At 38.5% G+C, this 26,081-nt stretch overlaps 1 protein-coding gene and 2 long non-coding RNA genes across 3 annotated transcripts; 1 reads left to right on the top strand and 2 right to left on the bottom strand.

Annotated features, from left to right (window-relative positions):
• Positions 1 to 427: 427 nt before the first annotated feature.
• On the bottom strand, positions 428 to 18,173 carry LOC139446673 (galactose-3-O-sulfotransferase 2-like). Its single transcript, XM_071227946.1, has 4 exons — positions 18,163 to 18,173; positions 17,142 to 17,225; positions 16,322 to 16,377; positions 428 to 2,018 (listed from the first exon to the last, which is right to left on the bottom strand). The coding sequence occupies exons 3-4, from the start codon at positions 16,354 to 16,356 to the stop codon at positions 821 to 823; spliced, it is 1,233 nt and encodes a 410-aa protein (XP_071084047.1). The 5' UTR covers positions 16,357 to 16,377; positions 17,142 to 17,225; positions 18,163 to 18,173; the 3' UTR covers positions 428 to 820.
• On the bottom strand, positions 5,168 to 7,450 carry LOC139446683 (uncharacterized). Its single transcript, XR_011651924.1, has 3 exons — positions 7,222 to 7,450; positions 6,694 to 6,784; positions 5,168 to 6,018 (listed from the first exon to the last, which is right to left on the bottom strand). It is a non-coding gene; the product is annotated as an uncharacterized lncRNA (long non-coding RNA).
• Positions 7,593 to 11,990, top strand: LOC139446681 (uncharacterized). The gene is made up of 3 exons (XR_011651922.1): positions 7,593 to 7,728; positions 8,026 to 8,109; positions 11,554 to 11,990. It is a non-coding gene; the product is annotated as an uncharacterized lncRNA (long non-coding RNA).
• Positions 18,174 to 26,081: the final 7,908 nt, after the last annotated feature.

The raw sequence follows: 26,081 nt of genomic DNA on the forward strand, positions 1-26,081 counted from the left end.
CCCATTATTTTTAAGGAATGGAGAGTTACTCGGACATTCCCCTACTTAAAACTCATCCCTACTTTTACACTTTGACAAAATATTCTGTAGTTGAAAATATTTGAAAAATTCAAATGCTGCTTGAAGATAATGTACAGTTGACAAGCAACTCTCCATTCCTGAAAAATAATGGAGCGTTCAAACAATTGAATGACGTCACAGATGTGTTTTAATAGCGTATGGCAGAGTAATACGTTTTCTGACTAATAGTGAGGATATTTGGTTGTCGTTCAATGGTCACAAAGTCGTTTCGCGTGAAGCCTATGCGGGTCGTAAGAGGCGGCCAAATAGACCGGTGATGAGGTTGATGCCACATTATCATACCCCGACTGCGTGGATGAAATTAAACCATAGTAATTCATTGCATTTTACCTTGTAACATGTGCAGTTTTGATAAACAAATATATAGTTATTCTGATAATGGACTGTAGTGAAACAATTACAGAACTGATACACTGCGAAACGTCTCTTAAACGGGATTGGTTGGTTGGTTGGTTTTTTGTTTAACGCCGCACCCAGCAATATTACAGGTATATGACGGCGGTCTGTAAACAATCGAGTCTGGACCAGACAATCCAGTGACTGATATCATGCGCATCGATCCACGCAATTGGGATCGATGACATGTATCAACCAAGTCAGCGACCCTGATCTCCCGATCCCGTTAGTCGTTTTTGACGACAAGCATAGTCACCTTTTAGGACAAGCATAGGTTGCTGAAGACCTATTCTACCCCGGATCTTCACGGGTCCTTTTTAACGGGGAGTCTTAACAAGGTGGTTTAAAAAAGGAAGGTTACATTCGCACCTAACCTCCGCAGTCGTTCTTTGTGCTTTGTCCGAATCAAATTCACAAACGGTACCTCATGTAAACTCAGCAAATCGCAATCGTCACGAGTAACATCAAATGTATCATGCCAGTCATTTGCACGAAATGTCAACTGTTTATCTGTTGTGTTTCTCTGACAAAACTCGGTGGTCTTTGTGTTGATACTTTGAAAGTAATCCACCTCATCCCCAAACGTTGGCCCTTCTAAAGCAATTCGTTCTTTGAATTTTGACAGAAAATGATCATACAACATATTATCAAGAGCAAGGTAAGGTTTCAGTTGGTCAGGTATGTTTTTCATCGTAATTGTTTTATGTGAGTGTGCGTTTATTTTCAAAAACAGTATGTCGTCCATTGGCCACTTTAATATTCGTCGCATGAGCACTATTGACTCGTAGAACAGATCCGCTATAATGACAAGGTTGAACTCTTTGTCAAGTTTTTTAAGATGCTCCTTAAATTTGTAAACGTTTTTATAGTCTCGTAGAGGAAAGCCAAAATCTCTGGCCATTTTATTATTTGTTTGAGAAAGACCACCTGCCTTAAGTTCATAAGCCCCGGGGTCGTTGATATAGGTTTCAAAGGGATCCGGTCCTTTGATTTCCATCAGTTCCTTAAAATGATACACATTTCGATAAAAATGAAATGCTGAGTACATTCTTTGGAAAGGTTCTCGTACAATAGCAAAATACACTGTGTCAGATGGCAGAAATCCCGCTATGACTTGATGGTTATACTGATGCAGATGATTACAGAGAATATCATAGCCCGACTCCATGTCAGGAGGGATCAATGTTACATGGTCCCGTTGATCTCTCATGTCCAAATAGGTACCTTTGAAGGGAAGGACAAAATTGAGGTTCCTTTTATTTCCAAATCTGTAAAATATGTTCATCATTGTGGAACTCGCACATTTGTGGGCTTTCAAAAACGCAATATGGCGTATCTCGGATGACTGATTAGGCGAAACTGTTGCGTTGTGTATATTAGGGTTGTATTCTTCAACAACTGGAGCATCTCCTGGAGCATCTCGTAACGCTTGCTGGCAGTGTGGGTCCAAGACCAGGGGCTTGATCTTATCTCTGTACACTTCATAACCAATGTGCGAGATTGACATGACTGTGGCCACTGCAATGACTGTGCACACACCTCTGAAACATCAGAACAATATCAATTGCAATTAGTCCAAAAACCCAATAGTCCAGAAACTCTACGGTCTTTGCCCAGTCTCGGTCTAAGGTATTTACAAAATTAAACGTGCTGTTTTCATGGAAACATACCAAGGAAGAAAAAATGGGAAAAAAAATGGTTCAAAAACTCAATATTTACACTATGTCCCTGGGCGAGAATATGTTCCTTTACTCAAAACTCATGTTTTTGTTTCGCAAATACATAAATATATTTCTTTCAAGTATCATGACACAAAATGTAACTCATTATAACTTAATTCAACTATTTTATAGCCATGTTGAAATATTTCGCCCATGGGCGAGATAAGGTTTGGCCCATGGGCGAGAATATGTTCCTTTTCTTAAAACACGTTTTTGTTTCGCAAATACATATATGTATATCTTTCAAGTATCACGACATAAAACGTTACTCATTTTAACTTAATTCAACTATTTTATAGCGATATTGAAATATTTCGCCCATGGGCGAGAAAAAGGTTTAGCGCATGGGCGAGAATATGTTCCTTTACTTAAAAACTCATGTTTTTGTTCCGCAAATACATAAGTGTATTTCTTTCAAGTATCATGATACAAAATGTAACTCATTTTAACTTAATTCAACGATTTTATAGTGATTTTGAAATATTTCGCCCATGGGCGAGAAAAAGGTTTGGCCCATGGGCAGGCCCATTGGCGAGAATATGTTCCTTTACTCAAAACTCATGTTTTTGTTTCGCAAATACATAAGTATATTTCTTTCAAGTACCATGACACAAAATGTAACCCATTTTAACTTAATTCAACGATTTTATAGCGATATTGAAATATTTCGCCCATGGGCGAGAATATTTTCCTTTGCTCAACAGTTTTAGTTTTGCAAATACATTAAGGGATCATAAGCATGACACATGATTCAACTCATTTTAACTTAGTTCAACTTATTTTTGGCGTTATTAAAATATTTCGCCAACGTTTTCGTCAGTCCCTTTAAAGCATCAACTAACTGTGTGCAAAGTATATTGCGAAATATACATTATAATATATCATTACATTACTATTTAAAAAGGCCTTTGGTTGGATGTTTCCTTTATAGAAGTTTTACAAATTTCACCTGTTTTACATATTGTAGCGAGCTTTAATAAACCCGGTCTTACCTCTCAAAACGTTTTGACAGTTTATCGTACGAATTCATGCGCGTGTACTCCAAATAATTGAGTTATTTTCCACAACATTAGAGTTTAGTTAGTTTCTTTTTCATTTCCCATTTTATGTCCCGTTGATACATCACACTGGGCATTTACGTGACACTAGGTATGCAGTATACAGGTACACGTGCGCGTATTTTAATGGACAAAACTATTCGTCTTTTATTGCATAACGTCTGGCTGAATATCTCAAATTCTAACGAAATCTCGAAATAATTATTTAATTACATGCGTTGTCTAACTGACCAGTGGGAATTATGTTTCAATGCACAGCAAAAAAAATGCAGTTTCCGGTATCCGGATACCTGCCGGATACCACCGGACACTTACCCAAAACGCGTCCGTGTATCCGGTGGCAGATACCAGGCCGGATACCAGATCCGTGGTATCCGGCATGGACACCTCACCTGAAAGTATGCCACCTGGAATCCGGGTATCCGGCACCGGATACCTCACCGGATACCTCAATCTGGGTGTCCAAGGATCCGGCACCGGATACCAAGGATCCGGCACCGGATACCTCATTCTGAGTTTCCAAAAACATGTCACAATTTGGGGGTGCATTTTGTTCAATTAAGTGTGAAACACCTAAATATATATTGGAAACTAACCATGAAAATTGAACATTGCTGAAGGAATCCGGCAGGTATCCGGCAGGTATCCGGATGCAATTTTTCGAGATGTCTTAATCCTGGTAAATGATGTTAGCCTGGGCATATCAGATAGCTGTAGTAACATTCTGTGTCATTTTAGTTGTAAATATCCCCTTAAAGTTGAGATCTATGGGCATGTACTTTTGGAGAAGACAATTTTTTCAATCTTTTTAGATGTTAAGCTGTTTAATGAACAAACATCAGTTCTAATACATGTATGATGATACCCTTAAATTTCATGTTCAGACTTCCAGATTGTTCTGAGTGAAAGTATAAACTCATCGACTGTGTGCTCACTTTGGCCTTTGGTCCTAGTGAGATGATAATATGATTATTTGTAAAGGTACAAGTACTTGTTACGAGCATACCAGCTTCATTTAAGTTTTGAAACACAATATGCCTCACTCTGAGGGTGACATGTACCAGATTTCATCACACTACAGAGAGCTGTTCCTCAGTTACTGTGAACATTTTTACTGAAAGACATTGAAAGCTAATTTGACCTTCAATATCAGTTGCGACTATTTCAAAAACAATTGTAAATTGCTTCATTCAGTATAACATTGACAAACATATGACAATGATATACAACTATATGTATAAGAGTTATTTAGACTTCTGCAGGAAAAGGCACATTAGAGAACAAGAGTCATCAGAAAGATGACATAACCCCCCGGCAGCTGTCTGTAAAGTAACCACTAGTAAATGTGCAATTCTGTATGTAATGAGTCAACAGTTTAAAGTTCTTTAAGAAGCATACATTGTTTATCCACAAAAGATCCACCATGGTCGCATCCATATGAATGCCAAGTTTCGATCAAATACATTGAATGGTTTTCGAATTCTGCCCCAGAAACGAACCTCATCCCCAATTGAATCTATGTCCAACTTCATTCCATAAAAATTTAAAAAAATAAAAATTAGAAAAATCCCAAAATATCAAAAGGCATCACTTCAGTATGTGCCTGATAGCTTTGCCAAGTTTCGATCAAATACACTGAATGGTTTTTGAATTCTGCCCCGGAAACGAACCCCATCCCCAATTGAGTCTATGTCCAACGTCATTCCATAAAAAAAAAAAAAAAAAAAATTAGAAAAATCCCAAAATATCGAAAGGCACCACTTCAGTATGTGCCTGATAGATTTGCCAAGTTTCGATCAAATACACTGAATGGTTTGGGAATTCTTCCCCTGGAAAAGGAAATGATTACGGATGGACGGACGGACAGACAGACTGGCTGATCGCTACATCACCCCGTATTATATGCCGGGGGGATAAAAAGTAAGTGTATGACCTGTTGCCAACTTCTATCCCTGCCCTAAGGAAGAGTTTGGCCATTAACAATTTTTTTGTCTGGCTATGACATTGACCTTTGACATAGCAGATCAATGTGTTATTCCAAAGATGTCCAAGCAATGCATGGTTTCATCCGATAACTATGGCTATCAAAGTGAGGCAAAATATTGGAAAATCCCCATTTACACACCTGGCTAAAGAAACATAAACAACAAACAAATTATCAATTTCTTTTATTTATATGCCTATATCACACACTGAACATTGTTCACATGATGGTTCCTGATGCAGTATGCAATTTCCTCCTATTCTTCAATACTCATAACAGAGTGGGATAACTGTTCGCTTGAAAGCATAAGCAGACCATGCTCACCAGTTCAGAGTTACTTGCCCTCAAATATCCTTTCCCTTCTATATTGCCATGGAAAAACAGGAACCAGGATGAGGGGAGGCCAGATCGGCTCTATCCCTGTTGCATTGTGTTAGTAGAATTGTGAAAATTCTATTTGGTGTTTGGGTCCACATTTATAGACAAGTAGTCGCAAACATCATTCCTTTCAAGTGATTACCACATGGCCAAAGACAATAATTTCTTCAACGTCCTTGAAGGGTCCCACTCCGACTTGGCATTGGCTGGTCTTCTCACATTAGCCAGACCAGCCTGTGTGAGTGTGTCCCAGTGTCAATTGGGATATAACTTCTTGGTAGGCCCCCATTGAAATAACAGGATTCTCCTCATCACTGTCTGCCTATCACTTCTGATATCTGGAAGGGTCCTTCCAGACTGTCAACCAGTCATCCGGGTATCTCAAGCTGGACTTCAGTTTCTGCAAAATTATGTATAAAGATTGTAGCAATAAAAAAGAATCGTTGCAACATGTACTTACAGATAAAAGGCAGCAAATTCACTTAATTTATCGTCTTTGAGTTTTGTTATATACCAAACATTTGAGATATATATTGTTCCATGCTGATGAGTTGAAACAATCATTAACTGACATCTCTTAAAAATGCTTGCCATACAAGCCAAAGTAATAGATGAGGTAGCAAGTGGGCTCATTGATCGCTCGTAATCGTACCCAATAACGTGGGATGTTGTCCATAACAGTCATCATCGGTGCGTCTTGATCGAGCTCATAACTGGTTTGCCTAGTTGAGATTTGAGATTTGATTATTTATAATCCTTGTCATTTAGCTGAACTATTGTTGGATGTGGTGTTAAATGAGTGAAATGGGAAGAAAGCCCGAAGTGATGCAGGTCTTACATGTTTACCACTTTGATGAAACCCACAAGCAAGTGTATGATGCTACCCTCGATTCAAACCCACGACCATTGGTTTCTGTCAAGCCCAAGAGATGCAACTATGCACAGCAAGTTGTGGTGCCTTTGATAATTAGGCCATCCATGCCAACAGGTGATAAAGAACATGCAAACTGAAGAAATATTTGCAGAATAGCTACATGAACATGATGAACCAAACAGAATAATTTCAAATATTTACCACTCACTGCTACTCTTCTCTTGTTCCTCATTGCTTCCCTTTTTCCATTGATGCTGTGCAGATGACTGACTCATTCATTTATCCAGACATTCTGCAAAAATAAGTAGCATTCACATTACAGAAATATATTATTTAATTATGAAGCTTATACAAAACAAGGACATAACAGTGTAATTATAAAAATATGTTAAGCGTAAAAAAAGTAAAGTCTTTGGTGGCCATTATTGTAAATTATAGTCTGTATTAGCATCCCACAAAAGTTTAGAGTTAATAATCGTTCCTAGATCTTTGTACATTTCTTCATTATCTATAAAAAGCCGATCTAATTTGGATCATCTTGTTTTGACCACAAATCCATTACGCCCCTTATGCAAATCCTTGTCGTCATAACAAACAGTTGACCATAATACTAAAAAAAGGACCCTTGGCGTTTACAGTAAAGTATGTAGAGCAGGAAAATATCTAAATCAATCCATTCCATAAGATCTCTGCACGGAAATCATAAGGTCACGAAGCCCTGCTACGTACCTGGCATCCGCATTTGCTGCCAATCGCCTTTCCAAATACTGTTGACTTCCGCGTTGTGGATGGCTCAGAGGAACTTCGGCCGGCATTTCCGTGGTGGAGGTGAATGAGAACAATCTATCGATACACGAGGTAAGCTTATCGTAATCAAGCATCACGGTGTATATCTATACACGAGGTTTGTTTACATCCATGTTCTAAAATGGCGCCCTGGACCGCAGGGGAATATGGGTAAATTGGCTTGTTCCGGGTTAACACAAAGCTGGGCCCCCGTCTCTAATATCACAATATTGTTTGGCGCAAGTTGACGACGCGCATAGGGAGCCGGGAACTAGTTTAACACGACATAAGCTGGTTCCCGGCTCTCTATGCGCGTCGTCAACTTGCGCCAAGTTATATTAGAGACGAGGCCCAGCTTATACACTGAACACAATCGGTCATTTCGTCAAAACTGGCCAAATATTGAGATTGCAGCTGAGGTAATGCTGGCAGCTGAAGTGACACATTAAGGTAAGGAATATGTGAATATTACAATGATCACGTATTAAAGTAATTTACCACATGTAAGCCTGTCACATGTGACACATTAACTTTCATAACCAACATGTAAGTAAATGTATCAGGATATAATTATATTTTTATATAACAAGTAGCCTGACTATCATATGTTAGTATATGCTTATGTATATAATGAAGAAATATGTTTACTTTAACTGGATAATTTGTATGCTAATGTGACTCACTGTCTTATTTCATATACTCCCTTTACTCTGTGAGATGATTAATAGCCTCAACATATTTTTCCAGATGTGAAGAATCAAGAACAGCTTTAATGACAGGGAAGTTTTGCATCAGAGATCATCGTGAAGTGGAAGATAAGACATTTTAAGGGTATGAACATTTTCACTTGAACTAGCTGAACAATAACCATGATGACAACTTTATCATGGGGGAATTTTGGGTGGTGGGGTAGCCTAGTGGTTGAAGCGTTCACTCTTCGTGCTGAAGACCCATGCAGGTTTGATTCCTGCCACATAGCTGCGATATTGCTGAGTGTGGCGTTAAACATCAAACAAAGCTAACAGCCGCATACATACTCACATGGGGATTCCTGGTTGAAGTTAGTCCCCATCAACATGATCAACCTATGCTAGTTGTAAGAGATAACTTAATGGATCGGCTGATCAGGCTCGCTGACTTGGTTGATCCATGTCATTGTATCCCAATTGTGTGGATGGATGCTCATGATGTCAATCACTGGATAGTCTGGTCCAGACTTGATTATTTACAGACCGCCGTCATTTAGCTGGAATATGGCTGAGTGCAGAGTTAAACAACAAACACCAACATGATTCTACAACCTGCTCTTGTGGATACCATTTTGAGGATCCTACACATAACTTCTTTTCGGGTCTTAACTATTGCAATATGTTCTACTACATGTGTTTTAAACATATATTTATTTCATTGGCTTATCTGAATGATGCTCAAATACAAAATAATTATTAATAAAATACTAATTCTATACTATTGCAAACTATCAGTTGAGCAATAATGTAATCATCTGATTATAATTAGATAATGAAGGAGAAGTCCATATTGATTAAATCTACCAGATTCTGAGATAAATGCACGTATTGATTGATTTATTTCAATGTTTTCCTGTACATAATTTTCAACAATTCCATATAAAGCTTTCTTATATCCATGCTGTATAATAATACCTATTATTTCTAATAATAGCATAATTTGGACACACAAATAAGTAATGAATGGTATTTTTATAACAGGTGCCACACGTGCGGGATAGGTCATTTCACATGAATCATTTTTATGTGAATTTAAATCACTACAAGCTGATCTGAGTCCTGAAAGGATATGCCTTCGATTCTGTGAAAATGGAAATGCTTAAACATCTCCCAATATTAACCATGCTATTACAGAATCTGTTCACTTGTTTGTGTATGTAAAATATTTTTTCAACGATTACATCCATCTAATGATTGTTTGTATGTGTGCTGTGCCAGTAGAGGTATATATGTACAAGCATGTGCATACGCGTATAAAAATTATGTATGTTTGGCTAGGTACCAGTATATGAATTAGTTGTTTTGTGCGACTTGTATATTAGCATCATCATAGTTTCAACAGACAGTTTATGTATATCAAATGTTAAATGTCTTTGTAGGGAGAATTGCATATCAAAACTGTCATTATTTTATTACTTATGAGTAGAACTTTTTAAGTATCTGGCAAGATACATTTCCTTGGTCCACAGAAACATGTTACTAGTAAACTGTAAACTGACTTGTCAGTGTGGTTGGAAACTAACTAAGCCGTCACTACTCAATTAAGTAATTAACAGATAATTGCAAGTGATAATACCCACCTGACACTAATTGCCCTGTTAATCCCTAATCCACCATGAGTTGACATTGAGTTCATCTTGCTAATGAGCTGTTGTGAGCGTAACAAGATGATAAACATCAAAGGTGGGGCAGGCTTTGATCAAGTGTTCTGTAGAAGAGATTATGTCATTTGTTTAATGTTTATTTAGGATTAGCTACATCCCTTGATCCTACCAAGACCATACTTGAGATTATCAGACAGTTTGTCTGGATACAACCTGATGTCTCAACTGTACTTATTGGATTCTGCCTTGTAGCAAACTATGTGTGTGACAAGGACTTTGACCACTCTGTGCAGATGCATAACAATGCACTTGGGGTATGATTCAATTATGTCACACAAGTCAAAGATGGGTTCCACTGTATTTAGAAACAGACGATAGATGCAATACTGTGTAACTTTATAACAATCAAACGAGTATTCAAATAGGAATACACATATATTTACAATGACCCTTGAAAAGTTCCAAAACCAAATAGAACTACTTAAATTATGATTACACTTGACCAATATATTTGGCAGCTTTTCCCGTTATTGTTAATCTTAATTAAAGATAGGATAAATGATAAAAATATGATAATGATTTTACTCATGACTAATCATGGGCGGATACAGCTTTTTTACAGCTATTTATTGTCTTTGGTGGAAATTTATACAGAAATAAAGATTTATTTTCGAAATAAAAAGTGGGGTGCGCACCACAGCAACCCCCCCTCTGTATCCGCCCATGCTATTGCCAGCAGCCGAAATAAGGTCCCCCAAATGTAATATACATAGTTTTTAGTCGATTGTTCAGGTGGTTCTTTTCAGTTGATTTTTTGTATCAGTGTCTATTTTGGCCTACCAATTAATGGTAGATATTAATCATCAATAATAAGTGAGATAATTATTTTCAATGTGGCTCCCATTGCAACTGAAGCAAGGAACGATTCAAATTAAGCCTGATTCAGCTGCTACATTTATATGTCCTTGCTTCTCTAATCAGTAATTCAATCAGTTGTATAGTGACTTGATATTTGGAGAAAATATCTGTTGTATGAAATCCTAATGTTACTTACTTTTGTATTTGAGATGATATTTGTATTTGGTAGCCTAGTGGGTAATGCGTTCTCCGAAGCACTGGGTTCTGTTCCCCACATGGGTACTGTGTGAAAAGCCCATTTCTGGTGTCCCCGCAGATATATTGCTGGAATATTGCTAAAAGCTGTGTGGAACTATACTAACTTGCACACTCATTATATAATATTTTGAGATCACTTACATTACTTGTGTGATTGAAAGTTTTGATAATTATGAATACCGTATTCGACAGAATAAGCGCCCAGGGCGCTCTCAAAATTTCCTGCTTTATGCTGGCAGCCTGAAATGTTAATGTACGGCAAATATATTTTTCCAGAATGAAATTCCCCATAATTAAGGGTGCATATCACACACGAATGAGTATTATATGCAAATAAATAAGTCTTGTATACATTGATCAATTGGAAAGGGTGCTATTTGGGATTGTTAACGAGACAATATATTAGCAAATATTCCCGTGGGCGCTTATTAGAGCGAGGCGCTTATTACATCAAATACGGTAGTTCTGTTTTATGTATAAGAACCTATTTTATGCAATTTGCATTGCCTTGTTTAACCTTCCTTATGTTTTGATGTAATGCAAACATTTGAGAAAAAATCAGGTGAGCCTGCCTTATGGCACTACAGGAATTGTTTTCAGAAGATCAATTACAATTTTGTATTTTCTGTAAAATTTACTGTTTGCTATGGCTTTTTTACATTGATTAACATGGTTTGGTTAACAGTTGCTTGATAAACTGTCATTACCTTACTCATTGAGAAACCAACTTTTTACCCTTTGTCAATATATGTGTGTTTCTTATATTTTTAATAACAAGATCTTAAAGATGTTATAAATTGTTTCAGGCACCTGGATTTCACAATGACACCAGATCAGACAAGTCATACAAAGGACTCTCAGGGTGATGAATAATCCTCCCCAGAACAACTAGCAGGTTCACCTCAGAAAGTGATGATTCTGAATGACTAATGCCACATCAGTGTGATTCTGTAGGTTGTTTTATTACGACATTAATCAAGTCTAAAGGAATTAATACCACAGCAGTGAGACTATGTTTATGTGGTGTACACTGACGCTGACTATACAAATCTGAATGACTTTTGTGGTTTACTGCACAAACATAATTGACTTTAGATATTCTTCTCCCTTGAAATTCTTCTGAGATTTGACCGATTTGTTTATTTAGAAAATGGCATTGAAGCATCTGTTTCTGTTTTTGAATGTTCTTGCAAACACCTTTGGTTACTGAACCAATGAAATGTCATAAAATCAATAAATATGATTTGTTATCTTAACAAATTTTTTTGTTTTGCTTCTTTAAAGAAATATGATATTGATCATTCATAACATAGGTGCTAACATATATCAAATATACTAATGCCCTGAATGTTTTCCAACAATTAATACAGCTCACTGAATGAAGTTTTTAGTTCCATGTCAGTAGAAAAATTACATTGATGTTTTTATGTACCGGTACTTTATTAGGTGTTTTCTGTGGATGCACCCATTTGGGTTAATGATATTCTGTTTCAAACTTCAATGAAACTCGTCTGTCAAGATGTAACAAGTACTGATACAGTTCCAAAATAATCTTTTAATCTCACCAGGAACAAAGGCCCAAGTGAGCACATAGCCAATGACTTTCATTTGTTTTGTCAGAGTGAATATGGTGTCATGTCACTTTATGAGCAAAATTCCAACAATATCATGATGGGTGACACCAAGCAATGTACCGATGTGGTGAATCGAGCGCTTCAACCACGAGAAGCTAGAACAAACTGGGAATATGAAGATGAAATGTAAGGATACCATCATACCAGGACTGAATGCTTTTCATTTAATACGCTGAACATCTAAAATGAAATATATATGAATTTGAAAAATGTTTTCACCAAAAGTACCTGCCCATAGATCTCAACTTTAAGGGGATATTTACAACCAAAATAACACAGAATATTACTACAGCTATCTGCTATGCCCAGGCTAACATTATTTACTAGGAGAAAGACATCTCGAAAAATTGCATCCGGATACCTGCCGGATACCTGCCGGATACCTTCAGCAATGTTCAATTTTCATGGTTAGTTTCCAATATATTTTTAGGTGTTTCACACTTAATTGAACAAAATGCACCCCCCAAATTGTGACATGTTTTTGGAAACTCAGAATGAGGTATCCGGTGCCGGATCCCTGGACACCCAGATTGAGGTATCCGGTGAGGTATCCGGTGCCGGATACCCGGATTCCAGGTGGCATACTTTCAGGTGAGGTGTCCATGCCGGATACCACGGATCTGGTATCCGGCAAGGTTTCTGCCACCGGATACCCGGACGCGTTTTGGGTAAGTGTCCGGTGGTATCCGGCAGGTATCCGGATACCGGAAACTGCATTTTTTTTGCTGTGATGCGATTGAGGAAAACTTAAGTGAATATTGTGACACTAAAGTAACTTTTAAATGCATTGTCACTTTTGGTATGAAAATGATAACAGTTAAGAAAAACGCAACAGCCTTATTGTGATAATTCTCATATTCTCATCAGTACGTTGTATCTAATTACAGTGTCGGCCTTATTTACAGGTGATTCTACAATACCTGCTATCTGTCAGTTACGATCTACCACACCACGCGTGAATAAACAGTTATGCAGGTGTTGCGGTGGGCAAATACCTAGCCTGTATAAGTATAATTTCTTGGGGATATGTTTGGAGGAGATATCAAAGAAGCCGCCCTATATACACAGTGTCGTCCGGTGAACTACCACCCCACCCTGTCCGTAACAGTTATGTAATCGGTTCACAAATATATTTGATGCGGTGTCAGTGTGGAAGGAGTTTGAATTACGTCCGCCACTGGCCACAGAAATCTTCAAATCATAGTAACAATCAACAAGGTCAATGCCGTACTAATTACCTAGTGACGCACGTAACAACGACTGTCAATCTGTCTGCTACAGCTACCACACCATCATCCCTGTCACAACTGGCATATCAACGGCTTATTCAAAATATTGATTGTAGAAACGTCGTTAAGAGACTAACGTATGTCGTATACAGTCCTCATATTTGATATATAAAAAAGTAAATACTTCAACTGGGAATTTAACTGGATGTTACCTTCCTTATATCAGCTAACAGCCCTGTTTGTGAAAATATGTACTAGACATAAGATTTAAAGACTAATAAAATCAATTGCAAGACCGCATGGACAATAAAACCGAATGAAATATGTCTTGGTATCATCTCTTGTGTATTAGATAATGATAATGACCTGAAATGTTTTAACGTTAGATTAAGGAGAAACATTAAAGTGTTTTATAATACTTGGGAACATGAGCAATAAAATGTAGCAACATAAACATGCATGGAATGGAATATGGAAAATGGTGAAAACAAATTGAAATAGATTTTAATAAAACATTATTGTACTAAATAACTTGCAAAAGCAGTGCCCAAAATTGTTTGACCGTGTTATGTGTGTTGTAGACTGACGACTAGCAAGTAATTGTCATGTTGTACGCATGGTTCCATATACAAATTCAGATATACGACCGGTATAAAACTGAGAACTGATATGCCAAGTATAACCTGCATTCACACACGGAAGCAACATACTTGTGTGTATGCCCTCTCCTCTGAAAAAAGTATTTGCATTGTAATAAATATAGTAATAATAAAACTTGGTAAGTTTGGTAGGTCTCCGACAGATATGATTTTCAGTTATTTTACACCTTTGATTGATACGGATTACGTACATGTAGTCTAGTCTGTCTCTAATGTATCTGCTTGTTAAAAATTTCAAATGTCCTGATATAGCACTGTTCCTAAAATAAGGCAGTTTCTTTAATCGGGTTTAAATAGTTGATTCGTCTTGTCACGCAGTCATTCTTACTTGATCGAATGGTTTCCATGAAAAATTCCGGCAGAGAGTTTTGTATTTTATTATATACATGTATTGTTAATTGTAGAAGATGCTTACATCACTGTATCTCAGAACGCAAAACTGATAAAATTCAAACATGTAATTAGTACACAGTTAATTGTTACAGAAGAAGAAGAAGAAGAAGATATTTTATTAAGGTGTCGCATGATATACATACATGAGGACAAACAGTTAAAAACAATTATTGCATATCATCCGGCCGATACGGCCTATGGGACACCAAATATCTCATAAGTACAAATGTTAGGCATTGCCTAAAAGTCGGGCCGGGCCGGGCCAAAGTATTATTGGCTAATTACTTCATTATCGGCGATCATACCTACATGTTATTGATGCAACATACACGCATGACATTACTGAACAATAAAAAGCTATAAATTATGAATTAAGTTAAGCTGAGTTACGTTTTGTGTCATGATACTTGAAAGATATACATATATGTATTTGCGAAACAAAAACATGACTTTTGAGTAAAGCAAAATATTCGGGAAACCTTTTTCTCGCCAATGGGCGAAATATTTCAATATCGCTATAAAATCGTTGAATTAAGTTAAAATGAGTTAAATTTTGAATCATGATACATTTATGTATTTGCGAAACGAAAACATGAGTTTTAAGTAAAGGAACATATTCTCGCTCATGGGCCTACCCATGGGCCTACCCATGGGCCAATCTTCCCCCATGAGTCACACTTTACATAGTGTAAATATTGAGTTTTTGAACAATTTATTTTTCATTTTCTCTTCCTTGGTATGTTCCCATGAAAACAGTATTTTAAATTTTGTAAATACCTTTGACCGAGACTGGGCAAAGACCGTCGAGTTTCTGGACTATTGGGTTTCCAGAATTAAAATGGGACGTGTTAATTGTTTTATGTTCAAGATACCTCGGATGCTAAATGCAGATTGTTGGTTGACATGATAGTTGTTTTCTTTAGAAACAAAAATACCGTTTATGCCTCATTTATTAGAAATATGTAAACAATGTACTCTTTATTGGTAGTGAGGGAATGGTGTGGTTCTCTTTGAACGGTATTGGGATTACATCAGCTTCACGTAGACATGATACAGATATTGGACCACTATCCCGAAACCCACGATCACGGGCATGGTGCTGACAACTTAGAATTATAATCAGGGCGAACCGGGATTCGAACCCATGATAATTGGTTTCTGGGACACCTAAGGGACGCAACTCTGCAGTACCCTAGACGATAGTGTCACCGTACACACACCCCTTGTCCTGCACCATGACCGTGGAATATATTTATTTTATGAAAAAACATAATCTAGAAATGTATACAAAAGCAAGTCTAGCCAGCTCAAGCTAGCTCTATTCCACATCAGCATAGGGAATTTTTTTAATTTTTTTAGAGTCAAGAAGGATATCGTGTAATATAAGATTTCAGAGACTAAATGTTAGTCTAACACACCCCATACCAAAACTATTTTTCATATCAAAGTCATTTGATATAGTTTTAGTTCTACGAGTCAAAACGCATGTACATGTACCTATAAATGCATCAATTATTTCTTAAAGGCTTATTCCCTGGATGCGTTAATTGAATTATGTTTAGTGTGACTAGTGTTAGCCCATTTAGAGTGTCAGTTTGTTTCAAATAGAAAATAAAAAACATAATTCGCTTGGACATCGCAGAGGATATTCACTCTTACCTGCATAGCATGAACTGCACTCGCATGCTGTACATCTTTATGTATGAACTTAGTTGCTGAAACATGAAAGACGCTATATTTTATGTACATTTTCGTATAAAACTTTTTCTTTCAATATAGATGGACCCGTCAGCGTATAAACAATCCTCCAATCATTTAATGTTACAACACGAAGCAAAACCACAATAAACTGTTCTATCACAGTCAGTCGTACGTTTGGTAATGTGTCAGACCGGAACATCGACTTTCCTAAGACAGTAGTACCGCGATATCGACCAACCGTCGACGGCATTCACTATCATTTCAACAATCATAATTATACTGTAAAGTATAATAGCCATTACTGATTATGTTGTATGTTTTTATAGAACAACACCACACTGCAAAAAATCCAGGTATATGTCAACGGCCTGTAGACAATCGAATCTGGGACAGACAATCCAGTGATTGATATTGTGAGCAACGACCAACGACGTAGGGGTACGTTGACACATCATCAACCAAGACAGAGTCTGACCTCCCGATCCATTTAGTCGCCTCTGACGACCAGCACAGGTTGAACAAGTTACCTATTCTAACCCAGAATCTCTTTGGGTTAATTAGCTGATCAGCTGATGTAGCTTCAGATTAAATTAGGCGAACCTATATTTTCAGATACATGATGCAGGGAAGATCTCTTTGAAGATCTCACGTGTACTCGTAACAATATAGAAACTTTCAAAACCGTGGTGAAAGAAAAATTAAACATTAAATATATACTCGGTAAAACATTAATATAATAAAGCTATGGGAATAGGAAACTCTAAAAGTGATATCTTACCTTAAGAAAGTTATCCTTGCAACTGACAGACGGTGAAGTGTCCTTTATCCTCAATGATGATCGTGCACGTGTCACGTTTGAAGCCTGTGTGATTCAAATAGGTTGGTTTGGCGTTATCTTTGAGATACATTCGATTGATCATTGTGTGGGACATAGCTGTCGTTGCGTCATTCAATAACTGTGCTTGTAAGGTTCACTCTGATGGTAACGATTGGAGGTAGGAGCTTTGTTAACATTTAACAGCGGTGTCTTTCTCTGTCTCGTTACGGCGAGGCATCTGTTACACAGCAATAGCTTGCCTAAAGAGAAGTCATAACTTTGGTATAACCGCCCTCCGCTCATTCAGTGTGTATCCAAGTAATTCACTCTTTAATATATTGAATATCATATAATGTCGTGTAGTGATTGGGCCCGGGACTTTAATTTCAATTTATATTGATGGATTTTAATATCCCGTAGTTTGAAATAATGAGGGTGCCATTAAAGTTATTTTGAGGTTGAGGACTTTGACAGATGACAACATTGATTTTTCAAGTTCATGAAAAGAACAATGAAAGCACAAACAATTAATTGGGATAATAGTTGGCGTTCCGTGTCAAAATGGTGTCGGAAACACCCCATGCTGGTCGTCAGAGCTGACTAAAATGGATATCTCGTATTTCGGCTCTGTGGCATGGGTAATTGTGTGACATTGTACCTCGTCGTTAAACGTTATCGATGCTCGGAATATCATCCACTGGGTTGACTGATTCGGATACGCTTATTCACATGTACAGACCGCGGTCATAAAGTCCGTACGTGTATATTGCTCAGTGTACTCACTGTGTGAGATCTACATTAGCCCGTTCGCTGTGGTCCTAGCAGTTGTAATATCGGTTTTCAAGACGTCTAAGATGACCAGACATAAACGGGAAATACCATTTGATCATTTTTGGTGGTTTCTGTTGAGTTGTTACCGACAATCCTACAAAAAAACACACACTTGTTGTGTCGTTAGACAACCATTTTGTGTTTTCCTTACTGATTTATCACGTGAAGAGAAGAAAATGGGTCACCCGTGCCAATGGGGCGGTTCTCCTTACAGGCATAAAATATCCAAGATGGCGGTATGTTCACTTCCGGGTCAGTGTTTTCGGGATCTTGCAGGGAACTTCCTCTATATTCTCACTGAAGTAATGACAGCAGGTGTTCGCGAATAAGGAGCACGTTGCACCTGTCACAAACACATGCAAACTTAAGGCAAGTCAATTGTTCATCTGAAGAAATGCGGGAACTCGGTACCAGTCAAAATGGGGATTGAATCGGGCATCATTTTTGTCACTGATGCGTCAAATTTGTAAATGTCCTCCAGATGTCTACCATCAAACTTTTTGAAAGCTTTACTGAGGCCTTGAATGATGTAACCTTGATCAAACAACCTCTGAGCAAGAGTTGTTTGGCGCTCTTTAGAAATCTTGGTAGGAGGAACATGATCGTATTAAAAAACAAACACTGGGAATAAGGAACTACTTTTTTCATTCAAAACTCTGAGGCATATATTATTTTATTTTATTTTTTTTTATCATTAATAATGTGACAACAACGACTTCCTCCAAAGTCTTCTTTGGCTGGGGTTATGTAGAATTCGATCCCCAATTATAAACGTACCCAGGGCCAGTATTCAATAATCCTATTAACCATATACCATATGTTAAAAAATGTAGGCAAGTGTAGTCTTCTGGAAACACATGGTTGGTGTGCCCCGCCGTGATATCCGTGGAATATTGCTAAAAGCGGCATGAAACCCATTTCACTTACTCACTCACTTTCACTATGCGTACGGAGAAACACGAAGCATAATTTATATTTATCAATATACCCCCGCACACGAAACAACATTTCTGAATTACTCAATGTCCAAATTTAGGCATCGATCCCCAACTCAAAGGCACAGATGTTTCATAAATATCAACCTGGTTATTATATAATACATTCTATTCTCATTCCTCAAAAATACCTCTGATTCGTATTCATAGGGATCACAACGCAGATCTCGTCATCTTGTGAATCATTCGTGACCAACTCTTGCTTTTCCGGGAAAAACCGAATAGCGACTCGTGCTCTTCTCGTGGCCATTTTTGCAACTTGGTTCCGCCTAAGCGCAAACGGGCAAAGCTAAAAGAATTATCAACTCGTAGCGTAATAATTCACGTATATTTGCTCCATATAGTATATATATTCTAGATGTTATTTAAAAGACATCGGGACTTACGGTATTATACAGTATGAATGAACACATTTTATTGTATCTTGGGTATATAATTGTAAGTAAAAAATTATTACTGAGGGATTCTTCGACTGAAGTACTTGAAGTCATACGCGCAATCTGATTGGTTTGTCGTAACAAAACATTCATTGATAAGGGGTGAGTCTTCGTGCAGGTTACGGAATGGGGCGAGTGGTGACGAATGCTCGTGTACGAGAAGATTAATTCAAGGGAGATAACCACTACTGCCATATTTTCACATGGGCTGAATCGCCCTTAAAATCTACTGTTTTCGTGACATGACCCAAACGACATCTTGTCATTTTCACAAACACCTTCCAATGTTGCATGTGAAAAATATTTATGCTTTTACTTTCTACTCAACCGTTGTATCACTGGTAAAATAACTAAAAATATACATAATTGTTTCAAAAGTAATTGAGACGGTCATACAATCTTTATCCTGGTTCCACGATGTTTTTCATTTATTTCGTTACAGATCGACGATCTGAACCTGTTCATAGTGTTCATAGTGTTGCATGCACTATTTACGTGTGTAATATTTGTTGTTTTTTCTCATCTAATAACTTCAAGTGACCCGACAAACCTGAAATTTTAATGTCGCGTCAACTTTATCAGGTCACCTGAGGAATTGAAGAATTTCACCGATATTTGAAAATAACTTCAGAAACTATTTTCAAAATGCGTTAATCATTACAGGATATAAGTTAATCTTTAGAAGTAAAAAGCAAATTTTGGTTATAAATACAATCAGTGATGATATTTAAAAGGTATCTTTCACTTTGTACACTATATCGTTATGCTCTTTCATGTCGGGGGGAACGAGTGGCCCAGTAGTCTAAGGCGCCGCGATTCGCTGTGCAGAGTTGCGTCCCTTGGTCGCGCCAGAAACCTGTGATTGTGGGTTCGAATCACGGTTCGCCCCGATTATGTTTCCAGGTTTGTCAGCACCATACCCGTGCTCGTGGGTTTCACCGAAGTGGTAAAAGTCTGAGACCTGCATCACTTCGGGCTTTCCTCCCACATTAAGCTGACACGACGTGATTTTAGTTGGAATCCTGTATAAAGCGGCGTTAAACCCAACTCACTCACTCACTCACTCACTCACTCACTCACTCACATGTCATGTCAATCCAGCTGATGATCATGTTCGTGTGTCCTGGAAGAAGGCCTAGGGAGTGAAGGTTGGGGCTGCTGCTCGTCGGACCCATTGCTGCACCTGTAAAATCCCCCTAAATAGTATTGTAAACTGCACTGCAAGTCCAAGGGCGTGGAGATTAAGGCTGTTGCTTGACGGGCCATTGCTGGTATTAAAACACGAAAGGGAACTGAGTACAGGATTAACAACTTTAATGTATTTAAAAATTCATTGATACCACAGCTGTTCTGGAGATGTATGTATAGTTTGGGTTTGGTGACAATATTACATTTACAACCCCTCCGAGTTAAATTATTTACAGAGATTTCAGTTAATTGTGAGCCTGACCGTGGGTATTGTGCTGACAAACCAAGGATCATAATCTAGTCGACCCAGGTATTGAAACCCATGACTATCGGATCCTGGCAAGACTAAGGTACCTAACTCTGCAAAGTGTTGCCTTCAGGTCAGATTATCAAGTTGGATACATTGAAAGAAAAGGTGTTCGCGAAAAGGTGGGCGTAACCTTCCCCATTAGGGGATCCAGTCACAAACACATTCAAACGCAAGTCAATTATTCACCTAAAAAAACACGGCAACACATCGTACCAGTTACACGTCGATGAGCAATATCAGTGAAGAAACACACGTACGATGTCCTTACTTAACAACATAACCTAGGTTTTGATAAAACAGCAAGCATAACTTTTCAAAGATAAAAAGGAGTTAACCTGTTTTCACAAGCACATGTGAAGAAGTCCATTACGCAAAGGGAGGCAATCCACAAACAACCGGAAGCCATGAAGAGCCTGGCAGCAGTGGTGATGACAGATTGGTATGTTGATCCCATTGTCGGCGTGCACATTATACCCTTAACATAGACAATGGTGTCAAAAGACCACCGCCATTGGGGATACGGCGTGGCGAGTTTCACCTGTACTATCTCAACGTCTGACGCCTGACGTAAATACACCTTTGAGGTGAAGGAAGTGCATATTTGAATATTGCGTGAGAAAGAGTAAAGGAAACATGTTTAAACTGCCTTTAAAATTTAAGAATCGAGGTCGGGTATGGTGCTCCGACACAGCACATGTCCATCGGGATAATATTTACATATTTTATGAGAAGAAGTAAAGGAAAAATGTTTGAATTTCTTGAAAAGGTTAAGATTCCATCTCGGGTATCTCGATCCAGGAATTGAAACCTATGACTGACGGATCCTGGCACGGCTGAGAGAGGCAACACTCCAAAGTTTGGCTTGTTACGTTAGATTACAGCTTTTGGGGTGGAAGTTCTAATTTTCGATTTTTCAATTGTGAGTTTGCTTTTTTTGTCGAGCAAGATTTCATCAGCTCCAGCTTATGGCGTCTACAGTTCTCATTTGCTTTCATACAAGTGCATTGTATTCCAATTTCGCGGAACCACGCGCTTACACCTAAGCGTTTCAATTGTTTAAATCCATTAAATAAGTAACCAGTAAATAAAATCGATATTTGAATTGCCTGAGAATCACTCAAATACAAAACGTCAGCGCCAGAGAACAGCGAATCTCAACCACTCGTCGAAATCGGACTCGAAAGGTGTTTGAATTGCTTCAGAATCAGAAATGGACGCTCACGTTTGAATTGCTGAGACTCAGAAAAGGAAGTTATGTATAAATGCCTTGAGAATCAGAGACATATGCAGGTTGGAACTGCTTAAGAATCAGTACAGGAGTCTTATGTTTGAATTCCATGAAAATCAGCAATGGAAGTTCATTTATTTATTCCTTGACTCATTTCCTTGAGACCCAGTAACAGAACCTCATATATGAATTTCTTGAGAATCAATAAAGGTAGCCATGTATAAATTCCCTGAGAATCATTAAAGGAAGTCATGTCTAAATGCCTTGAGAATCAATAAACGAATCTCATGTTTGAATTCCCTCAGAATCATTCAATGGTGCCAAATTTTAACTTCTTGAGAATTAATAAATTACACCAGAAATGTAGCCGAAAGGCACTATGTTTCAAAATATTGATTTGGACCAAATGATGTTAATGTATGAACCTTCTTTCATTTTAACTAACTGAGTGACTAGTCAAGTTAGAAGTGGTAAATCCGGTACAGGACCAAATGCCCATTTCACTAAGCGACTCTAACTCTAAGCATGATGCGGCTGTCGTAATTCTCGCTGAGATCGCTTTGTGAAACCTTCCTGGCTAAAGCAGGTCCATGTTGAACGATGCGGTCGTAGCGCCATCATTAGTCGTCATCACGACCGCTTTGTGCACGTGGTCCATTTAGGAAGTGGTTGAAAGTGAGCTTTCAGTTTTTCTCCTTGCATGGAGTGACTGAGTATGATGGTACGCGGCTTTTAACAATATTCCATCAATATCACGGTGTTCTGGGCTTCACACAGTTACCATTTGGAAATCAAACATGCGTCTTCTATGTGACGAACCAACAAATCTTGACCACCACGCTACCCTGTCGCACAGTCCCTTACCGTATTATTTCCCCTTTCGCCCACCCCTCACTATAAGTCTCCGTCTCCTGCCCTAAATAAGTGAGTCCAGATTTTCCACAGGTTCTGAATCTCCCATTTCACTGGACGACTTTTCAATTTAATTGTAATTACTTGTTTCTATCAAAAGGATAAATTGTCAAAGACTAGGGGCAGGTCTTCCCATGTCCTTATATATTATGAAATTTTATTCAGGCATAATATCCCTGGAACAGATCTAGAACCTGAAATTGAATATTGGGATTATCCAAATGACTTAGTATTGTAGGAAAACCTAATGCAACATTCGTTTCTCTTCTTATCTTGCTGAAATTTAATATCCAGTTCAAAGTTCTCGGTCACCATAATTGAGTTGAAACTATCCCTTATCAAAGCTTTGGACATCTCTTTTAGTTACTCGTGTTTCCTCCATGGACCGTTTCCACTTATCGGATATCCCACTCAACAGCGGAGGGGATGCGACCCGTCACTGGATACAGCTCTTCATCATTCACTATGGCTCGTAGGCGACGTTTACATATAAAATCTCGCTTGACTGGCCAGCCTAAATGATGCGACACATTCACGGTCAACCCCACCTGGGAAGACTACTCGACTATCCCTACTCCGCTTGTCTGTATGCCACCACCTGTAATACACCTCGAGCGGCAATGGAGTACATGTAGTGATATTGCATAAATTCTCTGTAAGCCGCGTAACGCCAGGTCCCGTCGCATACAGTTCGTAAAATATGACGGTACTTTTTTATTCTTATAGTTATTTTTTGGGTAATTTTAAGGGTAACAACCTGAACTGTCAAGAAATTCAAGACTGCGTCCAGGATGTGTCATGTGACAAAGCTCCAATATGGATTCCTGCCAGTGCCCTGGTGGACTGATTATAGCTACGTGTGTGTGTGTGCGTGTGCGTGCGTGCGTGCGTGCGTGCGTGCGAGAGAGAGTAAGCATAGATTACCCATTGGATAACATGGATAATTACAAATTTGAATATGTTTCTTAAGTGGATCATTTGGCAGAATGGGCGATGAAAAAGTTTCAAATTTGAGAGAGAGAGAGAGAGAGAGAGAGAGAGAGAGAGAGAGAGAGAGAGAGAGAGAGATGTCAACTTCACCTGATGAAGGAGTAAGCATATACTCCAAAACGTTGTGTTCCTCATAGGGAAGAAGTTGACATCCATAAATTCTCTTCCTAAAGTGTACCACGTCTAAATGCCTTTCAAAGACTTAACCAACCAATATGTTATGATAACGTGCACCACTTATAGACAGATTATGACATGAATGAGTCAGGATTAGGATCATTCTTTATCTGTTGTTTGTGCTAAAGGATACTCACTCACTCACTCACTCATATTCCAGCAACTTGACGACGGCCTGTGGAACGTGATGCAGGTCCTACACATTTACCACTTTTGTGAATTCCACAAGAACGGGTATGGCGCTGACACACCCTGATTGGGACCAACGATCATAGATTTCTGCCCCGCCTAAGGGACGCAACTCTGCACGGCGAATGTTCAGTATCTCAATGTTAACAGTGTTACGTTTAATACTGGTGCTCAAAATAGTTATATAGAAAAAACAACTTTTTAAAACACAAGCTGTAATTAGCGTTGGGTTTAACGCCGCTTTTAAAAGTATTCCAGTTAATCACGGCGTGTCAGCTTAATGTGGGAGGAAAGCCCGAAGTGATGCAGGTCTCAAACGTTTTCCACTTCGGTGAAACCCACGAGCACGGATATGGTGCTGACAAACCTAAAAAGATAATCGGGGCGAACCGGGATTCGAACACACAATCATAGGTTTCTGGCGTGCCCATGGGAAGCAACACTGCTCAGGGAATCGCGGCGCCTTAGCCGACTGGGCCACCCGTGCCCCCTGCAGCAAGAGAACACCTGTCCTGTATCAATCTGCGTGTAAAGTGCTGCAGTTCTTGAACACCCACTTTACTTACACTTGGGTTGTATAAACAAATTGTTCTTGTGTCCATCAATCCCTTCTTCTTTATGCGTGTGTTATGTATGTTGTCTGAGTTGTAACAGCTTACATGAATCTGTAGACAGCTCACGGCGTGTCTCACGCTAGCCTCACACAACTGAGAGAAGTTTCAATTATCATGGACATGTTGAATGTTATTAACTATGGCATGGTATTACCACTGTCCCTATTTCCTGATCAATTAAAATATATCTGATTAGCTCAATGACTCATGAAGGCTCAAACTTGTTTCCTAATGTCAAAATGTTATTCCAAAATAACTCCGATAAATATACCTGTATAACATTTATTTTTCTTTATGCATGTTTTAGATATACTGAATAAACATGACATCAGTTCAAGTTCATGAATTTACAGCTACAGTTGGGGGCGGTCTGGTAGCCTAGTGGTTAAAGCGTTCGCTCGTCACGCCGTAGACCCGGGTTCAATTTCCAAAAGGGTACAACGTGTGAAGCCCATTTCTGGTGTGCCCCGCCCTGATATTGCTGGAATATTGCTAAAAGCAGCGTAAAACCATCAGTCTTCTTCTGTAACAATTAACTTAACTAATTACATGTTTGAATGTTATCAGTTTATATTGCTGAAAGCTGCGTAAAACCATACTCACTCACTCACTCACTCACTCACTCACTCACTCACTCACTACAGATACAGTTATGTCGTGTACTACATCATGTAGCTTTCTCTCTTAGTGGACCAACATTTGCCGCTCCAAGACTGTTCCTGGGGCTGTGTGAGGCAGTCCAGTGGTTAAGCGTTGGCTTGTTTGTTATGGTGAGTGTCCGGGTTCGATTTCCTACTCTTGGTACAACCCACTGTGATATAACCGGAATAACGCTATTCACTCACTACCTTACTCTGTTTTGCTTTTGTTCTTTCAAGGTAGAAATCGAGCATTCATTCCAATCGCTGCTTAATCCAAAACGACGCTTATGGCATAGTGCTATTTGTTGCATCACTGGCCTTTTTCACAGAAAGCCTTAACATACTGTTGTACCACTGGAGGGGCGGTCGGGTAGCCTAGTGGTTAAAGC

This window comes from Haliotis cracherodii, unplaced genomic scaffold (assembly GCF_022045235.1).
Source record: "Haliotis cracherodii isolate W230 unplaced genomic scaffold, xgHalCrac1.p SCAF_6, whole genome shotgun sequence".
Classification (NCBI taxonomy): Eukaryota; Metazoa; Mollusca; class Gastropoda; order Lepetellida; family Haliotidae; genus Haliotis; species Haliotis cracherodii.